This window comes from Schistocerca gregaria, chromosome 2, assembly GCF_023897955.1.
Source record: "Schistocerca gregaria isolate iqSchGreg1 chromosome 2, iqSchGreg1.2, whole genome shotgun sequence".
In the NCBI taxonomy this organism is placed as follows: Eukaryota; Metazoa; Arthropoda; class Insecta; order Orthoptera; family Acrididae; genus Schistocerca; species Schistocerca gregaria.
Window position 1 is genome coordinate 603716988 of NC_064921.1, and position 16464 is coordinate 603733451.

Sequence of the window (16464 nt, forward strand, 5' to 3'; positions counted from 1 at the left end):
GCTGTTTGCTGCTGACGTTGTGTAGAGGAAGTGGCTGTAGAAGGATAAATGATTTAGGCAACATTTCTAGAGTATTTAATGACTGACATCTGGCCCTAAATGTATATAAATGGAAGTGAGTCAGAAAAACAATCCAACAGTAAGAGTACAGCATTAGTAGTGTATTGCTTTACACAGTCACGTTGGTTAAATATCGACATAATGTTGCAAAGCAATATGAAATGGAATGAGTATGTAAGGACTGTGTTAGTGAAGGCAAATAGTTGACTTGGTTTATTTGCAGAATTTTAGGAAAGAGTGGGGTACCTGTAATGGAGACTGTAGACCACTAGTGTGACACATTCTTGAGCAATGCTTGAATGTTTAGGATCCCCAACAGCTCAGATTAAAGGAAGATATCGAAACAATTTAGAAGCGGTTTGCTAGATTTGTTACAGGTAGGTTTGATTAATGCACAAGTATTACAGAGACGCTTCATGAAGTTAAATCCCTGGAGGGAAGGCTGTGTTCTTTTCGAGGAACACTATTGAGAAAATTATAAAACCAGCATTTGAAGCTGGCAGCTGAACAATTCTACAGCCACAACGTACATGTCGTGGAAGAACCACAAAGTTAAGATAAGAGAAATTAGGGCTCATACGGAAGTGTATAGAGAGTTGTTTTTCCTTCACTTTATTTGCAAATGGAACAGGAAAGGATATTACCTCTTCCATGCACTACACATTGGATTGTGGAGCGCGTGTGTGTGTGGGTGGGTGTTTTTTTTTTTTTTTTAAAGTGTCTGGTCACATCTGGCGTGTGTGTGTGTGGGGGGGTGGGGGGGGGGGGGTCGGGTCCCTCTGAATGATGTGCCTCTCTCCTACCCATCCTATCCTTCATCCTTCTTTCTTCACTGAGGAAGGAACTAACAGTTCAAAAATCTAGGAATAGTTCACACTGCTTTTAAATGTATTAATAGTACTGGAACTTTGTTCCTTGAAGTCAGGCAAGGCATTCTGCCTTGATATCAGTTCAAAATGTTTGCTAATGATTTTTTTCTTTTGATTCAATGCAGAATACAGGTATTCACTCTGTCCAGTGGTTATTTTGCCTATAATTCAACTTTATTTTCAATTGCACAGTTATTGATCACCATTGAAAGATCTGTAGTGCAATAATTTTCAAAGAAAGGAGGACAGTCTAAACAAATGATTTAGAGAAGACTTCCTAAAACATTTATATTTATTAATATGTTGCTCTTTCTGAGGCAAGCTCATTATTACCACACTGATTTTATATCCATCTTTTACTCCTCCACATACTGTAGGCCTTGATGATGTGCAGAGGTTACCATGTATCAACAATACAGATAACTAGTGAAAATCTCATTCTGGAAACATCCCCCAGGCTGTGGCTAAGCCATGTCTCCGCAGTATCCTTTCTTTCAGGAGTGCTAGTTCTGCAAGTTTCGCGGAAGAGCTTCTGTAAAGTTTGGAAGGTAGGAGACGGATACTGGCAGAAGTAAAGCTGTGAGTACCGGACGTGAGTCGTGCTTCGGTAGCTCAGTTGGTAGAGCACTTGCCCGCGAAAGGCAAAGGTCCCGAGTTCGAGTCTCGGTCGGGCACACAGTTTTAATCTGCCAGGAAGTTTCATATCAGCGCACACTCCGCTGCAGAGTGAAAATCTCATTCTGAATACAGATAACTGTTTTGTAGATGCAACCATAAAGATGTGTTTATGGAGAAACCAGAGTAACCTGTTTTCTGAAGAGGTACAGAAGCAGTTTCAGTAGTTTGAGGGACACTAATCTGAATAATTGACCATTTGTAACTTTAGCCAACATGGCATCATTACTTTAGTTCTTCAGGTGGCTGAAAACAAGGAGAAACTACATCCTTTATGTTTCCTGAAGGCATGCAGCTCTGCTGTATGGCTTAATATTGACAGTATCATCCTAGGTAAAATGTTCTGGAGTTAATAGTCCCTCATTTGGATCTTTATGTGGGGACCATTCAGGATGATGTCATCATCAGGAAAAACAAAGCTAGCACTCTCCAGATTGGAATGTGGGATGTTACATGTTACGTCCCTTAGAGGTAGGTAGGTTAGAGAATTTAAAAAGGAAAATAGATTTTCGGCCGGAGTGGTCGTGCGGTTCTAGGCGCTACAGTCTGGAACCGCGAGACCGCTGCGGCCGCAGGTTCGAATCTTGCCTCGGGCATGGATGTGTGTGATGTCCTTAGGTTAGTTATGTTTAAGTAGTTCTAAGTTCTGATGACCTCAGAAGTTGAGTCCCATAGTGCTCAGAGCCATTTTTTGAGAATATATTGATTGAACTTACGTATCATGGGCCTTTAAATGTGTGTGTGTGTGTGTGTGTGCGTGTGTGTGTGTGTGTGTGTGTGTGTGTGCGAGTATATACTTATCCTTTTTTCCCCCTAAGGTAAGTCTTTCCGCTCCCGGGATTGGAATGACTCCTTACCCTCTCCCTTAAAACCCACATCCTTTCATCTTTCCTTTTCCTTCCCTCTTTCCTGACGAAGCAGCCGCCGGTTGCGAAAGCTCAAAATTCTCTTTGTGTGTTTTATTCATTGTGCCTATCTACCGGTGCTTTCCCGCTTGGTAAGTCTTGGAATCTTTGCTTTTAATAAATTATGCACATAGTTATAGGAAGATGAAAGTTCAGTTGTCCGCATACAGAAATTCAATGATGGGAAAAGAAAAAGAATGAAAAACAGTCAGAGGGTGTGGTATTTGGGGGGTGGAAAGGAGTGAAAGGGGGAGCCACCTCGTTGAATTTTGCACAGAGCATAACGTAGCTAGTAGTAGGATTTAGAATCATGAAAAAATATTGTATACATTAAAGAGACCTGGAGTTGCGGTGTTAGTGTGTATAATGTTAAGAGAAAGATTTTGAAACGAAATATGAGACTGCAAACCATTTACAGGGACAGAAAGGCAATGAACAACACATTGAATCTCAATAAATTAAGAGTAAGGTAGGAAACCAGGGAGGTGGGATCTGGATAAATTGAAAGAAATAGGAGTTGAGAGTTTCAAAGGGATATTAGGCAACTATCATGTGAAACAGAGGAAAGAAATACAATTGAAAACAAAAGGGTAGTTTTGACAGATGAGATGGCAGAGGATCAAATAGGCATAACACACTGCCCAATAGAAATTCTTTACAACGCAGCAAATACTGAATTTAATTGATAAAGGAGAAAATATAACAACCCAACAAATGAAACAGGTGCAAGAGAAAAAAAGATCGACAGAAACTGAAGAATATGTAAACAGGAATGATTTGAGTACAGTTCAGTGCTTCAGAAGTAGATGTGTAAAGATACATACCTGTAGGAAAATTAGTGTTTAGAGAAGTAGCTGTATAAAAATCTAGAGCTCAAATGACAAGCCAATACTGAGCAAAGAAGGGGAAGCTTAAAGATGGATAAATATGTTTCAGGGATAGGTAAGAGAAGTTGACTTGAAGACACTACTGTAGAGAGATCAGAAGTAGAGGAAGAGTGAGAAATTTGAGAGAGCAGTAAAAGACCTAACTCAAAACCAGGCACCTGAAGTAGCTAACATTCTCTCAGAATTATTGGAAACCTTGGGAGAAACAGTCAAGACACAACCATTCTATCTGCTGTACAAAATGTATGGGACTGTCAGAATATCCTCAGAGTTCAAGTCCCAATTTCAAAGAAAACACATGATGACCTGTGAATTTACCAAATTATCAGTTTAGTCGTAATTTCAAAGTAGTGATGAAAATTACGTACAAAAGAATCGAAAAACTTGTAGAAGCCAACATCAGGGAGTTTGAGTTTTGTTGAAATATAGCAACACATGAAGCAGCACTGACATTTTGACTTTTTTTATCTTAGAAGGTAGTCTGTGAAAAGGCAAACCTGTGTCTACAGCATTTGTACAGAAAGTTTTTGACCATGTCAACAGAAATACTCTTAGGTATTCTGAAGGCAATGGGCATGAAAAATTGTCTACAACTTACATAGAACTGACATTGCAGTTATAGGAGTTAAAGTACATGAAAAGAAAGCAGTAGTGGTCAGTGTTTGTGCTCTTCAATTAATAAAGTAAACTAAGGGGAAATTTGGAAAGGGGGCTAAGATTAAACGACAAGATATTAGGACTTTGAGGTTTGCTGATGCCACTGTAATTCTGTCAGAGGAAAAGGGCATGGAATAGCAGCTGAAAGCAGTGGTTATTCTCTGGAAATGAGGTTACAAGATGAACATCAACAAAACTAAAGCAATGTTAATTTAGTGTTGCCTAATTAAATGGTGAGGGAATTAGATAGGAAATGACACTAAAAGTAAAAGATTAGTTTTGCTGTTTCGGCAGCAGAGAAACTGATGATGGCTGTGATAGAGAAAATATGAAGTACAGACTGGTTAAAGCAAGAAAAGTATTTCTGAAAAAGAGAAAATTTACAAACATTCAATATAAATTTAAAGTGTTAGTAAGTCTTTTCTGAAGGTATTAATTTGTTGTTACTCTTGTACGGAAGTGAAACATGGATGACAGAAGCATTCAACAAAATTATATCATCAGTAAGCCTTAGTGTTAATCTCATCTTCCTGAACTCGAGTATTTTTTCAAATCTCTCTGTAGATTCATTTACTACTTGTTCATCATACAAATTTGATAACTTTGAATAGAACAGTTTATGCAAACCGAGCGAGGTGGCGCAGTGGTTAGCACACTGGAATCGCATTCGGGAGGACGATGGTGCAATCCCACGACCGGCCACCCTGATTTAGGTTTTCCATGATTTCCCTGAATCACTCCAGGCAAATGCCAGTATGGTTCCTTTGAAAGGGCACATCCGACTTCCTTCCCTGTTCTTCCCTAATCTAATCTGATGAGACTGATGACCTCACAGTTTGGTCTCTTCCCCCAAACAACCCCCCACCCCACCCCCTTGTATAGAAACTATAGTTTACGCAAGTCAGAATTTGGCATCTCACGATAGATCTGCAGGAGTGTAACATGTCCCCATCTTCAGGTTCATAAAAAACAATATGGTAAAAATCCCCAGCCGTGTTCAATCTGAGCTAGTACTCTGTCTCAAATTGCCTCATCATTGATTGGATGTTTAACCCTTACGTACCTTCTTTCCTAGGAATTACACCTTCCTCTGTACTCAAGGTTACTTAGTGGTTCTTGTGTGATAACTGTCATATCAGTGTGAAATCAAATCCAGAAAAAATAAAAAGGAGAAAAATCTACTTCCTGTTCCTGGTTTTGTATTTTTACTACTTTTGTACCAGCATTCTTTCAATTTTTATGTTTGTACATATATTAATATTGTAATAAATTCTGTTTTCAGGAGTATTGAGCTAGATGATGCTTGTGAATCAACTGACAAAAACAGCTTTTCAGGTAGGTGTAATACCCAAATTATTTTCTTGCTGTTTGGTAATATGTGTCAGGATTGTTTCTTCCATAATATTGATTAGTATTGATTTAATGAATTTCTATTTTTGCATAAGTCAGCAAATTTAAATTTTTATTGACGCCATCATTTTTCCATTTGAGGCCTCGTCTAGATTTGAAAGCAATTTCATTTGTTCAGAAGCTGACTCGATAGACCTATCACTTCTGAAGATTTCTCTGTTGGGCTTTGGAATTGTCATTCCACCACAAGGCATTAGTTCCCTCCACATTTAATCCCCAGAAAGGATGGTTGCCTCATCTTTCAACATTGCCGTACTGAAGTCTCCTCTGCTGCTGCCACTGCTACTACCAATACCACTACGGTCTTTGTCAATAACATTGGAATGGCTTCTGTGCTATATGCCATGAGATTGGGTTAATTTGAAACTCAAAAATAAAAGATCAAGAGGAAACTGAGATTGAAGTACAGAGATGTGGCAAAATCTAACATCAAGCAGAGGGGGCACACCAACGACAACAACGTAGAGGAATGGAAGTTTAAGAGCTGTAATTGGTGGAGAATCTTGTTTACTGACCCACTGAATATGATGGAATGACGTGGGATATGATTTTGATATTGCCATAAGTTTGTGATGGTACCTGACATCGTATTAATTGTGCTTTTGTGACCTTGGCAACTATCTGGATTCTTTAAAAATAGCCTTCATTAATTACGTAATACACTAAGTTTCATCTTTTTACTTTGATTATGAGCAATGTTAAGTTTTTTTTAAAAAAAAGTAATTTGAAACATTTGCATTCCATAAATTAGCCTTGAAGTGAATATCTTATGTCAGACTGAACATTTTCATGAGTTTTTTAGCCATAAGTGGTTTATCAAAATTTATTATCTTACAATTCGTATCCTGCAGGATAGATACTGTTTCAAACCTACTGTAATATTTCATATGAATGGTGAGGGGGAAGGGAGGGGGGGATTATGAAGTGATGCGAATCTAAGAATGTGCCACTGTAACACTTGGGAATGGAAGCTCTTCACTACTTTATCTTCACAATTATTTTTTGCCTTTTTCCTTTTAAGAATATAATGTATTGAAATCTCTTTTCACAAGGAAAGTATTTTTTCTACAGTTTAATTCTTATTTGGGTAAGTAGAAGATCGTGGAGTGAAAACAGTCTAGAAGTACATTTTAATAATTAATAAATAATCACATTTGGTAAAAAGGGGTTCATAAATCATTGTAAACTGCATAATGGAAAGTATTGGCCACTTATATTGGTCGTTCCCTTTCGTAATTCATTTGTGTATCAAGAGGGAAATATTGCATTTCCTTCTATGTACATTCTGATTCTTCTGTGTCATTGTCATGGTGCTTATGTGATTAAAGCAGCATGATTATTACACAGTCTATCTCAAACACCAGTTGTCTTAATTTACTCAACAGTTTCATGAAAAATCAGCAACTTTCTCCCATCAGTTCCCACTAATGTTCCCAGAGCAACTCTTTCATTCTTTCTTGTGGCTATATTGAATCACGAGTGGTGCACCATGGAATTTCATTGCTTTATATGAGGCCTACTTGACTATGTCTCCAGTATTGGAGCCATACTCAGAGACTGATCACACTAGATTCGTATGAACTATTTTCTTAACAATTGCACCACTATTTCCCAGAATCTTCCCAATGAAAATAAGTGTTTCATTTATTTCCTTACCAGTGACTTCACGAGGTATTGAAATGACAGGTTCAAGTACACCTACTGCTTCCATAGTGCTGGAGACAGACAACATAATCTGTTAAATATTTTGTTATGAAGAATAAAGGTTATTCTCTTACTATTTTTTCAACGCTTACCTGTGTTTGTTTCCTTTTATTTATTTGTTATTGGTTTTAAAACAACTGTGGCTTCATATCCATGCACTTTAGCAATGTGATTGATGTGATATGCCATAGCAGATATATGTGGTTAGTGTAACAAAAATCCTCTGTTGTGGTAACTATAAGCAGACAAGTTCTTTATGTTCCAGTAAATTAACACAGAAACTGCAATCTGATGCTGTTGAATTCTCTGTCTTGTTTATTGACATTATCGTGCATATGTAAATTTTGTGTCACTTAGTAGTTCATGTAAATATCAGAAACAGAAAATACCAAGTGCTACTTCACAAAAGTACAAAGTGTGGAACAGATATTTCATGTTATCAGTGTTTCTGTACTGTTTAAATAAATTGCAATAGCATCCTCTTCTTCTTTTCACAGCTTGGCTTATTTGACAAAAGAATTGATATGGAAGACTGGTTTTGTGTCACATGCAGTACTGCTCCAAATCAAATCACAATTCAAATGCTGCTAAATTGACACAAAATGTTGCCCATTCAAATTATTGGTTTCTGGATATAAAGAAGTCATTGTTTGTATAGACATGTCAAAACTGTACAAGAAAAGAGGATATGTTACTGAAGTTTGAATAAAGACATGAAATAAAACATCATTTACTCGATAAAACTGTAGCAGAATAATTTCTCTTAAGCAAATTGTCTTTCCGCTTGTGTGGTGCAGATAAGCTCATTCCTTTCACTTACATAGATAACATATATTTGTCTTTTCCCATTGTAAGTAGAGTTGTTCTTTTAAATGTTAAATATTTTCTCTTTCAGCAAAAGATACACCAACTAATGGCCCTAGTTTTCCATGTGCAGATTTAAACAGGTAGGAATATCTAAATATATTGTTTATGTTGGGGAGGGGATAATTTTCTACCTGCGATATGTTTTGTAATCTGCCCCAAACCTCCATACTTTCTTTCCTATTTTAAACTGGGTATAGTGACATTTAAGTTTGGTATAGGGAAGTTCTATTTAAGAGGCTCTACTCAAACTGAGTGTACTGGTATTACATTTTTTTGCAGCCTCATGTGTGCTTAGGACTATTATCTATTTTCAGTTGTCTGTGCAAATTGTACAGTGACCTATTTTAAAAGGTACAAGATTCCTTATACACTCGACATATATTGATCATTTTATAGTTTTTATACAGAATATGATTTGATACGAAGAACATTATTGTTGCCCAGCTACCAAACTCGTGTTAGTGTTCTTCACTGCAGTGTTCTGGTTGAGTAGTCATTAATATACATATATAAATTCATTTGGCTTTGCTTCTAAATTCTGTTTTCAACCAGTCAACTGTATATCAATAACCATTGTGAATTTAGTCTTCACTTTTAGGTTACATTATCTTTCTTTACCCCTCCAGTTTTATTGTTCACTGTGTTTCTTTTACATTTAGTTTGTATGGCTTAGCCTCGTGCCTCAACTTTTAATAGTAAGTCCCTTTGTTTTGTGTTTAAATGTGTGTTACTGTTTTATATTGCTATCACTGTTCTTTTGCCCCTTACATGCATGCTTCCTCTCTGTTCATCTAGTGTCTGTAGTTATTTGAGGCCAGAGTGCTTGCTCTTAATTATATTTAACTAATTTTTTTCAAAGTTCTTACTTATGTGTGTTTGAAAGTATTGTAGAAGTATATCTAAGTTATATTTTATGCTGTCATGAAACATGTACCAATTTTTTAAAATACTAAATTTTTGCAGTGACTGTTTAAAATATGAGGAGGAAGAGGAGTGGGATTCAATTGATGATCCTGATGGTTATTTTGATCCACATGGTAAGTTCATTTCAAGCCTGAAGGCGAGTCTGTGTGGTTCACGGACTTCCCATTATCTCAGTCCAAACATATTAGAATACCCAAAATACATCTCTGTTGCTTGTTTTTCACCATTTTGCTGTTTTTGCACTGGCACCACAAATATTTTTTTAATGCTAGAATGGTCACTGTTGCATGTATAAATTTGACAGTGGGAAAAGGTGCTTGTGGAAAGAAGAAAGATTACACACAACAGAGACATTGTGAATTTTGGCTGTACTGACTATGTTTGGGAGCTGTGACTGTACAGAATAAATACAGGGTGCGGCAGAACTGACTAACTAGTTTCTATCAATTACTGCTGGGGCTGTGGTGGTGGTAGGCAGTTGCACATGGTCTGCCTTTGTTTAGTCATTGACCCCATTTCAGTAGCCAACATAGTCTGGATTGGTGCACATCATGGTTTTGCCGTTCGCGTTTATTATGAAAACAACAGATCTGTGATCGCTACAAAACGAGCTTTTTGGCAACAGTTCAACATTCCACACAACAATGCCATTCCTAATGCAAACACAGTTCGGTCCTGGGTGCAGCAGTGGGAGGAAACTGGTCACACACTAAGAATAGATACTCACGGCCAATGCAGATGTGTCAGAATGCCAGAAAATGTGCAGCGGGTGAGAACAGCAGTTAACAATCACCACAACAATTCTGGTTGACAACATACTGTTGCATTGGGGATTTCAGACTATAGATTTGGAAGGATTAAGCAATGCAATTTGAAGTTCCATCCTTTCAAAATAATCATTGCTCAAGAATTACACCCAGCAGACTACGCCAACCGTCAAAATCTGTGTGAGCAAATGCTTGCTCACATCGCTGTGAATGCAGCTTTCTTCAGTAATGACAAAGTACATTTTCACCTTAGTGGGTGTGTGAATAAGCAAAACCCGAATTATTCATGAAAGACCGCAATGTTCTCCCAAAGTGACAAGTGTGGTGTGTCATATCACTATTTGGTGTGGTAGACCCTTACTTTTTTGAGAAGGAAGGAGTGACCGTGGCTGTGAATTCCACATGTTATGTTTCAATGTTGCAAAATTTTCTGCAACCCAGACTGGATGAGATTGTTGAAGAACATGGACTGGGAGACTTGTGGTTCCAACAGGGTGGAGCTGCTGCTCACACATCTCGAATTTCGATTGATGTTTTGAGAGAGATGTTTCCGGGATGCCTCGTCTCTTCGAGGGGTGATGTCAGGTGGCCTGCATGGTCACCTGATTTGAGCATTTGTGGCTACTTTTATTGGGGATATCTGAAGGAAAAGGTTTTCAAAAGCTGCCCTCACACCCTTCCAGAGTTAAAAGAGCGGATTATTTGACGAAGGGAATGCCATAGCCCGCAAGAGGTGCTCGAAACTTCGAGGATTGTCCACAACAATGTATTGATGCTAACGGCCGCCATCTTGAGGACATTATTTTTAAAACTAAATGGATGTAAAATGGTATATTGTACTAATTTGGAAAATAAAAACATTTTTTTCTCTATACATCCAGATTTACTTTTTATTGCTCCTTAAAACTGCTTAGTTGGTTCTTTCGCACCCTTTATATGTTTTTTCTGCAAACAGTCACTTTTATTTGCTTTTTGTTTAAATGAACATTAAGCAGTGTGTTTTGAGCCAGTTCTGTCCATCTTCAGGCATTTATGCATACAGAACGTTGTTGCTTTAAAATAAATTCTCTTAAACCAGATTAACATTAAACTGTTTAGTGTTCACTGCTGGAGTGGCTGTCAGGGTATTTGTGTCAGTGGTAAGTGGGGGAGGGGGGGGGCAGAAATTGATGTCCAGTGATGTCAACTGGTGGTGTGGAGCCATGTCTCGTTGTTTATTATGATTGATACCACAGCCTTTGTGGGTGCAGATAGTTTAACATCAGTTATAATGTTGCAAAATCCGTGTGATAGACTTTCTATGTGATAGTTGTTCATTTACAAATTTGGCATCCTGAAGCTTCATTTTCGCAGTTGATACACTAAAGGTAACTGCTGATTTTGGAAAACTTAACAAAACTGAAAAAAAGAGTACTGGGCCACAAGGCTAATAAAACTACACAAAAACACATAACTATGAGGTTCATTCAAATGAAACCTAATCAGTGCATCTCTCTTTGCCTTACACATAAGGTGGCCCCACGTAAGTGTAGTTACCATGGCACCATCTATTGGTAGAGAGACTGACATGTGCACGCCATTTGATGTTGCATAGCTGCCAATGTGGTTTCCGGCGAAGAGAAGGTGGTCACACAAGCTATTGTCCACTACTGAACACGCAGGTGAGTAAGCAGGAACATCGAGGAGTGATTCGATTTTTGGAGGTGGAGGAAGTTGGAGGCTCTGAAATGTATTGACAGATGAAGGCTGTGTACGGTGATTATAGTCTGAGTCATTCAAGTGTTGTGGAATGGTGCAAACGATTCCTTGAAGGACGCGAGTCACAAAGACAATCCTCGTGCTCGACAGGCTCTTTGTGTCATTACACTGGAAATGGTTGCGGAAGTGAATGCTTTAGTCTTGGACAACCGCAGAATCACCGTGGATGAGATTCATCAGTTACTGGGTATTAGCATTGGCACTGCCCACACCATAACGCGTCAACACTTGAACTTTCGAGAAATCTGTGTGCAGTGTGTTTCCCACCGGCTGGCTGCCGAACAGCGCAGTACTCAAATGGCGCTGTCTTTGAGTCAGCTGCAACGTTATCATGAGGAGCAATATGACTTTCTGTTATGTATTGTCACAGGTGACAAAATGTGGTGTCACCATTTTGAACCAGAAAGCAAGCATCGGAGCAAGCAGTGGAAACATGCGACTTCACCATCTCCAAAGAAATCAAAGGCCATGCGCACCAGTTCTGATAAGGTCATGATGTCCTCCTTTTTTAACCACAAGGGCCCACTACTTTTCGAGTTTCTGGAACAAGGAACCACAGTCAGTTCCCAACATTACTAAGCCACTTTACAGAACCTTAGATAAGCCATCAAGTCGAAACACCAAGGCATGTTGTCCAATGGCATTATCCTCCTTCATGATAATGCCCACCCACACACAGCCAATGCGGTGACGACGACACTGCAGCAGTTTCAGTGGGAAACGCTGGAACATCCACTGTACAGTCCCGACCTTTCACCATGTGACTTTCATGTGGTTGGATCTCTAAAACAAGCTATTTGTGGACCTCAATTTGCAATGGATGACAAAGTGTGTGTGACTGGGTTCAGGCCTGTATCCAACAGCAGCCTACTAGCTTTTTCAAGCATGGAATCAACTGGCTAGTGTCACAATGGGATAAACGTGCCAACAGTTTTGGTGACTATTTTTGAGTATGTGCACTGTGATAACTACATTTTTGAGTTAAAAAATTGTTACCGTTACTTTACACTTATGACCAGGCTTCATTTGAATGCTCCTTACACAAAGGCAACAAAAACAAACAATATCAAAATAAATATACTTAAATCTAGCAATAACAAACTGCAGAACCATAATGCCCTGGCAGTAAAATCTGATAAAGGTTCCACAAGGCTATTAGGTTGATTGATGATTATATACTGAAACACTTGACTTTGCAAACAACCATATAGTTGAAGTACAGGTTGACACCACAGCAAAGTTCCAGTCTAAAATAAGAAAATGGCTCAACCACAATAAGTTCCTCTTCAGTAAAAATGAAGTGCGATCCCTTACTGTAGTGAATCACACAGCCCCTACAGTGAGAGCACAGCCAAAAACTCGTTACACCACCACATCAGTCAGGCCTCTTGTGAATTCAGGTAATATTCCAGCCTACAAATTAATGAGAGATCTAAATGATGTACATGTTAAAAAGTACGCATTTGAAAAATCATATTCCATAAAGAATAATTATGAACTTATTAATTGTATGAACGACCTGACTGTACCACTTCAGTCTAAGTTTTTATTCTTAGACGTTGTAAACCTGCACAGCAATATGTCAGTAGATGAAATAATGGAAATAATAAGAAAGAATCTGTCGAAAATAACACAATGAGAAAACCAGAAATAATAGAGCTTATAGGTGTATTTTCTTTAGAACTCTCACATAATTGCGTATCTATCAGCAACAAAATTTGCAAGTTGGACCCATGACTAGGAATGGGAAGCCCTCTTTGTGCTCTAATAGCAGAAATATTCATCAACCATACAGAGGATAGAATATTGACATTAAAAGATAGCATCACAAGCAAATATCATTTCTGTAAGAGGTACACTATGTGATCAGACACCTGGCTGAAAATGAGTTAAAAGTTCGTGGTGCCCTCCATCTGTAATGCAAGAACTCAGTTTGGTGTTGGCCCACCCTTAGCCTTGACGACAGCTTCCTCTCTCGCAGGCATTTTTAAAATTAAGTGCTGGAAGGTTTCTCGGGGAATGGCAGCCCATTTTTCATGGAGTGCTGCACTAAGGAGAGAAATCGATGTTGGTCGTTGAGACTTGGCTTGAAGTCGGGTGTCCCAAAACATCCCAGAGATGTTCTGTAGGATTCAGTTCAGGACTCTGTGCAGGCCAGTCCATTACAGGAGTGTTATTGTTGTGTAACCACACCGCCACGGGCCGTGCATTATGTACAGGTGCTCAATCGTTTTGAAATCTGCAATTGTCAGTTGTTCTTCAACAGTGGGAATCAAGAATGCGCTTAAACCATCAATGTGGGCCTGTGCTGTGATAGTGCCATGCTAAAGAACAAGAGTGCAAGTCCCTTCCATGAAAAACACGACCACACCAGAACACCACCACCTCCGAATTTTGCTGTTACCACTACACATGCTGGCAGATGACATTCACCGGCCATACCCACACCCTGACATCGGATCGCCACATTGTGTACTGTGATTTGTCACTCCACACAACTTTTTTCCACTGTTAAATCGTCCATTGTTTATACTTCTTACACTGACATGATGTGTGGCTTATGAGCAGCCACTCGAACATGAAATCCAAGTTTTCTCACCTCCCGCGTAACTGTCATAGTACTTTCAGTGGATCCTGATGCAGTTTGGAATTCCTGTGTGATGGTGTGGATAGATGTCTGCCAGTTACACATTACGCCATCTTCAACTGTCGACAGTCTCTGTCAGTCAACAGACGAGGTCGGCCTGTACACTTTTGTGCTGTATGTGTCCCTTCATGTTTCCACTTCACTGTCACATCGGAAACAGTGGACCTAGGGATGTTTAGGAGTGTGGAAATATGACGTACAGATGTATGACACAAGTGACACCCAATCACCTGACCACATTTTAAGTCCGTGAGTTCCGCGGAGTACCCCATTCTGCTCTCTCATGATGTCTAATGACAACTGAGGTCACTGTTGTTGAGTACCTGGCAGTAGGTGGCAGCACAAAGCACCTAATATGAAAAATGTATGTTTTGCGGTGTCCGGATACTTTTGATCACATAGTGTATGTGGCTGACACTCTTATGCAGTTTGATGGTACAGATTAGAGCATTGCGCAGCTCTGTTAGACCAGTTAGGGCTCGCCTGCTGAAGGAGGGACAGAACCACTCTTGCCTGGCCCCGCATGACTGCCAAATCACATACTCACTCCATGTCTGCTATCTTGACTCCGGACATGCAAATAACTGAGCATGACCAGTCATTGTGAAATTTCACTTCACCTCACCTCCCTGCACTGCATAATTCATATCTCTCTCTCTCTCTCTCTCTCTCTCTCTCTCTCTCTCTCTCTCTCTCTCTCTCTCTCTCTCACTCTCTTTCCTTCCTCTCTTCCCCCCCCCCCCCCCTCTCTCTCTCTCTCCCTCTCTCTAAAACAAAAAAAGTAACATTTCCAAAAGCTCTTAGGTGACACAGTTAATTTCATGCAGCATGAGGAAAATAATTTGACATTCACTACAAGCACAGAAAGAGACTCATTTTCAAATAGAAAGTTTATTCTGCTTGTAAATAGTAAGAAAGTATGTACAAATTAAATAAATACTATCCCTCAAATCTAAGAGACAACTTTGTCTGTAAAGAAAGTATATGAAGAGTAGTATGTATTCACAGCTGTACTATTCTCCCTTTTCATTTTAAGTAAATTTATAATTATTGTTAATCACCAGTAGGTAACCGATTCAGTCTGGGCTCAATTCGTTGTACCAGTTTGTTAATAACTTGCCAGCTTTACAAATACTTAAGTACTGTTCACTATATTCATTTGTTCCTGGGATACGTAAAATAAGTTTTATAACTGCCCTGACACAGCTCCAGGGCCAGACTGCATCCACAACCAAATGGTCAAGCACCTATTGGTGGATTGCCAGTGTCCTGTCCTTGCCATTTTGAAACGTATGTGGAGAGAGGGTGATCATCCTGGTACTGAAACTGAACTGTGTAAACGCTCCTTTCAGATGGTGCCTTTTGCCCAGTTAATCTAATTAATGTTCTTTGCAACTTGTTTGAACATATGGTGAAATGGCGGCTGTGTTGGTATCTTGAGTCTCATTCTGCTGCTGTCAATTTGATATGTTTGCAGCTTGTACCTGGCCAGCTTTTACCTAGCTCCAACACCTTATCACTGTCTTTTTCAACTAGCAAAAGGCTTATGACATCACAAGGTATCATCACATTCTCTTTACCCTACAAGATTGGGGTCTCCAGCACCTGCTCCCATTTTTTGCCGGGAACTTCTTGACCCACCAGACTTCTCTGGTTCAAGTTGGCGCTTCCCACAGTACTCCCCATATTCAAGATAATAGGATCCTGCAGGGCTCTGTATTGAGTATGCCCATTTTTTAGTGGCTATAAATGGTCTAGCTGCAACTGTAAGGACTGCGGTGTTACCCTTCCTATATGCTGATGACTTTTGCATTTACTGTTGCTCCTCCATCATGGGTATTGTTGAACACCGGCTACAGGAAGCCATACAAAAGGTGCAGTCCAGGGCTCTCACCCATGGCTTCCAGTTTTCAGCAGCAAAGACATACATTACGCATTACTTTTGCCGTCGTATTGTCCGTCCACACTAGGGCTCTACCTCAGTGAGCAATTGCTCAGTGTGATGGAGTCTTATCGCTTTTTAGGACTGGTCTTCAGTGTCCGATTGATGTGGCTTTCCCATCTTTGACAACTTAAGAAAACATATTTGTCATACCTTAATACTCTGCACTGCCACAAGTTGGGGTGCAGACTGCTCTGTACTTTTTGCAGCTTTACAAATCTCTGATCCTGACTGTTCTTGATTGTAGTTATGTGGGGTATGTGTCTTAGAAGTGCCTTCAGCGTTGTGTATGCTGGGCCTGATACACCTTTGTGGGTTCTCACTTGCAACAGGTGTCTTTCAGGCCAGCCCTGTGAACAGCCTACTCGTGGAGGCTGGCATCCCTCAACTAC

The 16464-nt window shown here is 39.5% G+C and overlaps 1 protein-coding gene across 3 annotated transcripts in view; it reads left to right on the plus strand.

Moving 5' to 3' along the window:
- The window catches only part of LOC126334548 (leucine-rich repeat protein soc-2 homolog), a 138578-nt gene that overhangs the window by 100797 nt on the left and 21317 nt on the right, over window positions 1-16464 (plus strand). For 2 of the 3 annotated variants that reach the window (XM_049996916.1, XM_049996918.1), the window contains 3 exons: window positions 5336-5388; window positions 8063-8114; window positions 8998-9071. In XM_049996916.1, the coding sequence (XP_049852873.1) occupies window positions 5336-5388; window positions 8063-8114; window positions 8998-9071 (179 nt within the window). The other variant, XM_049996917.1, reaches the window with a different exon arrangement.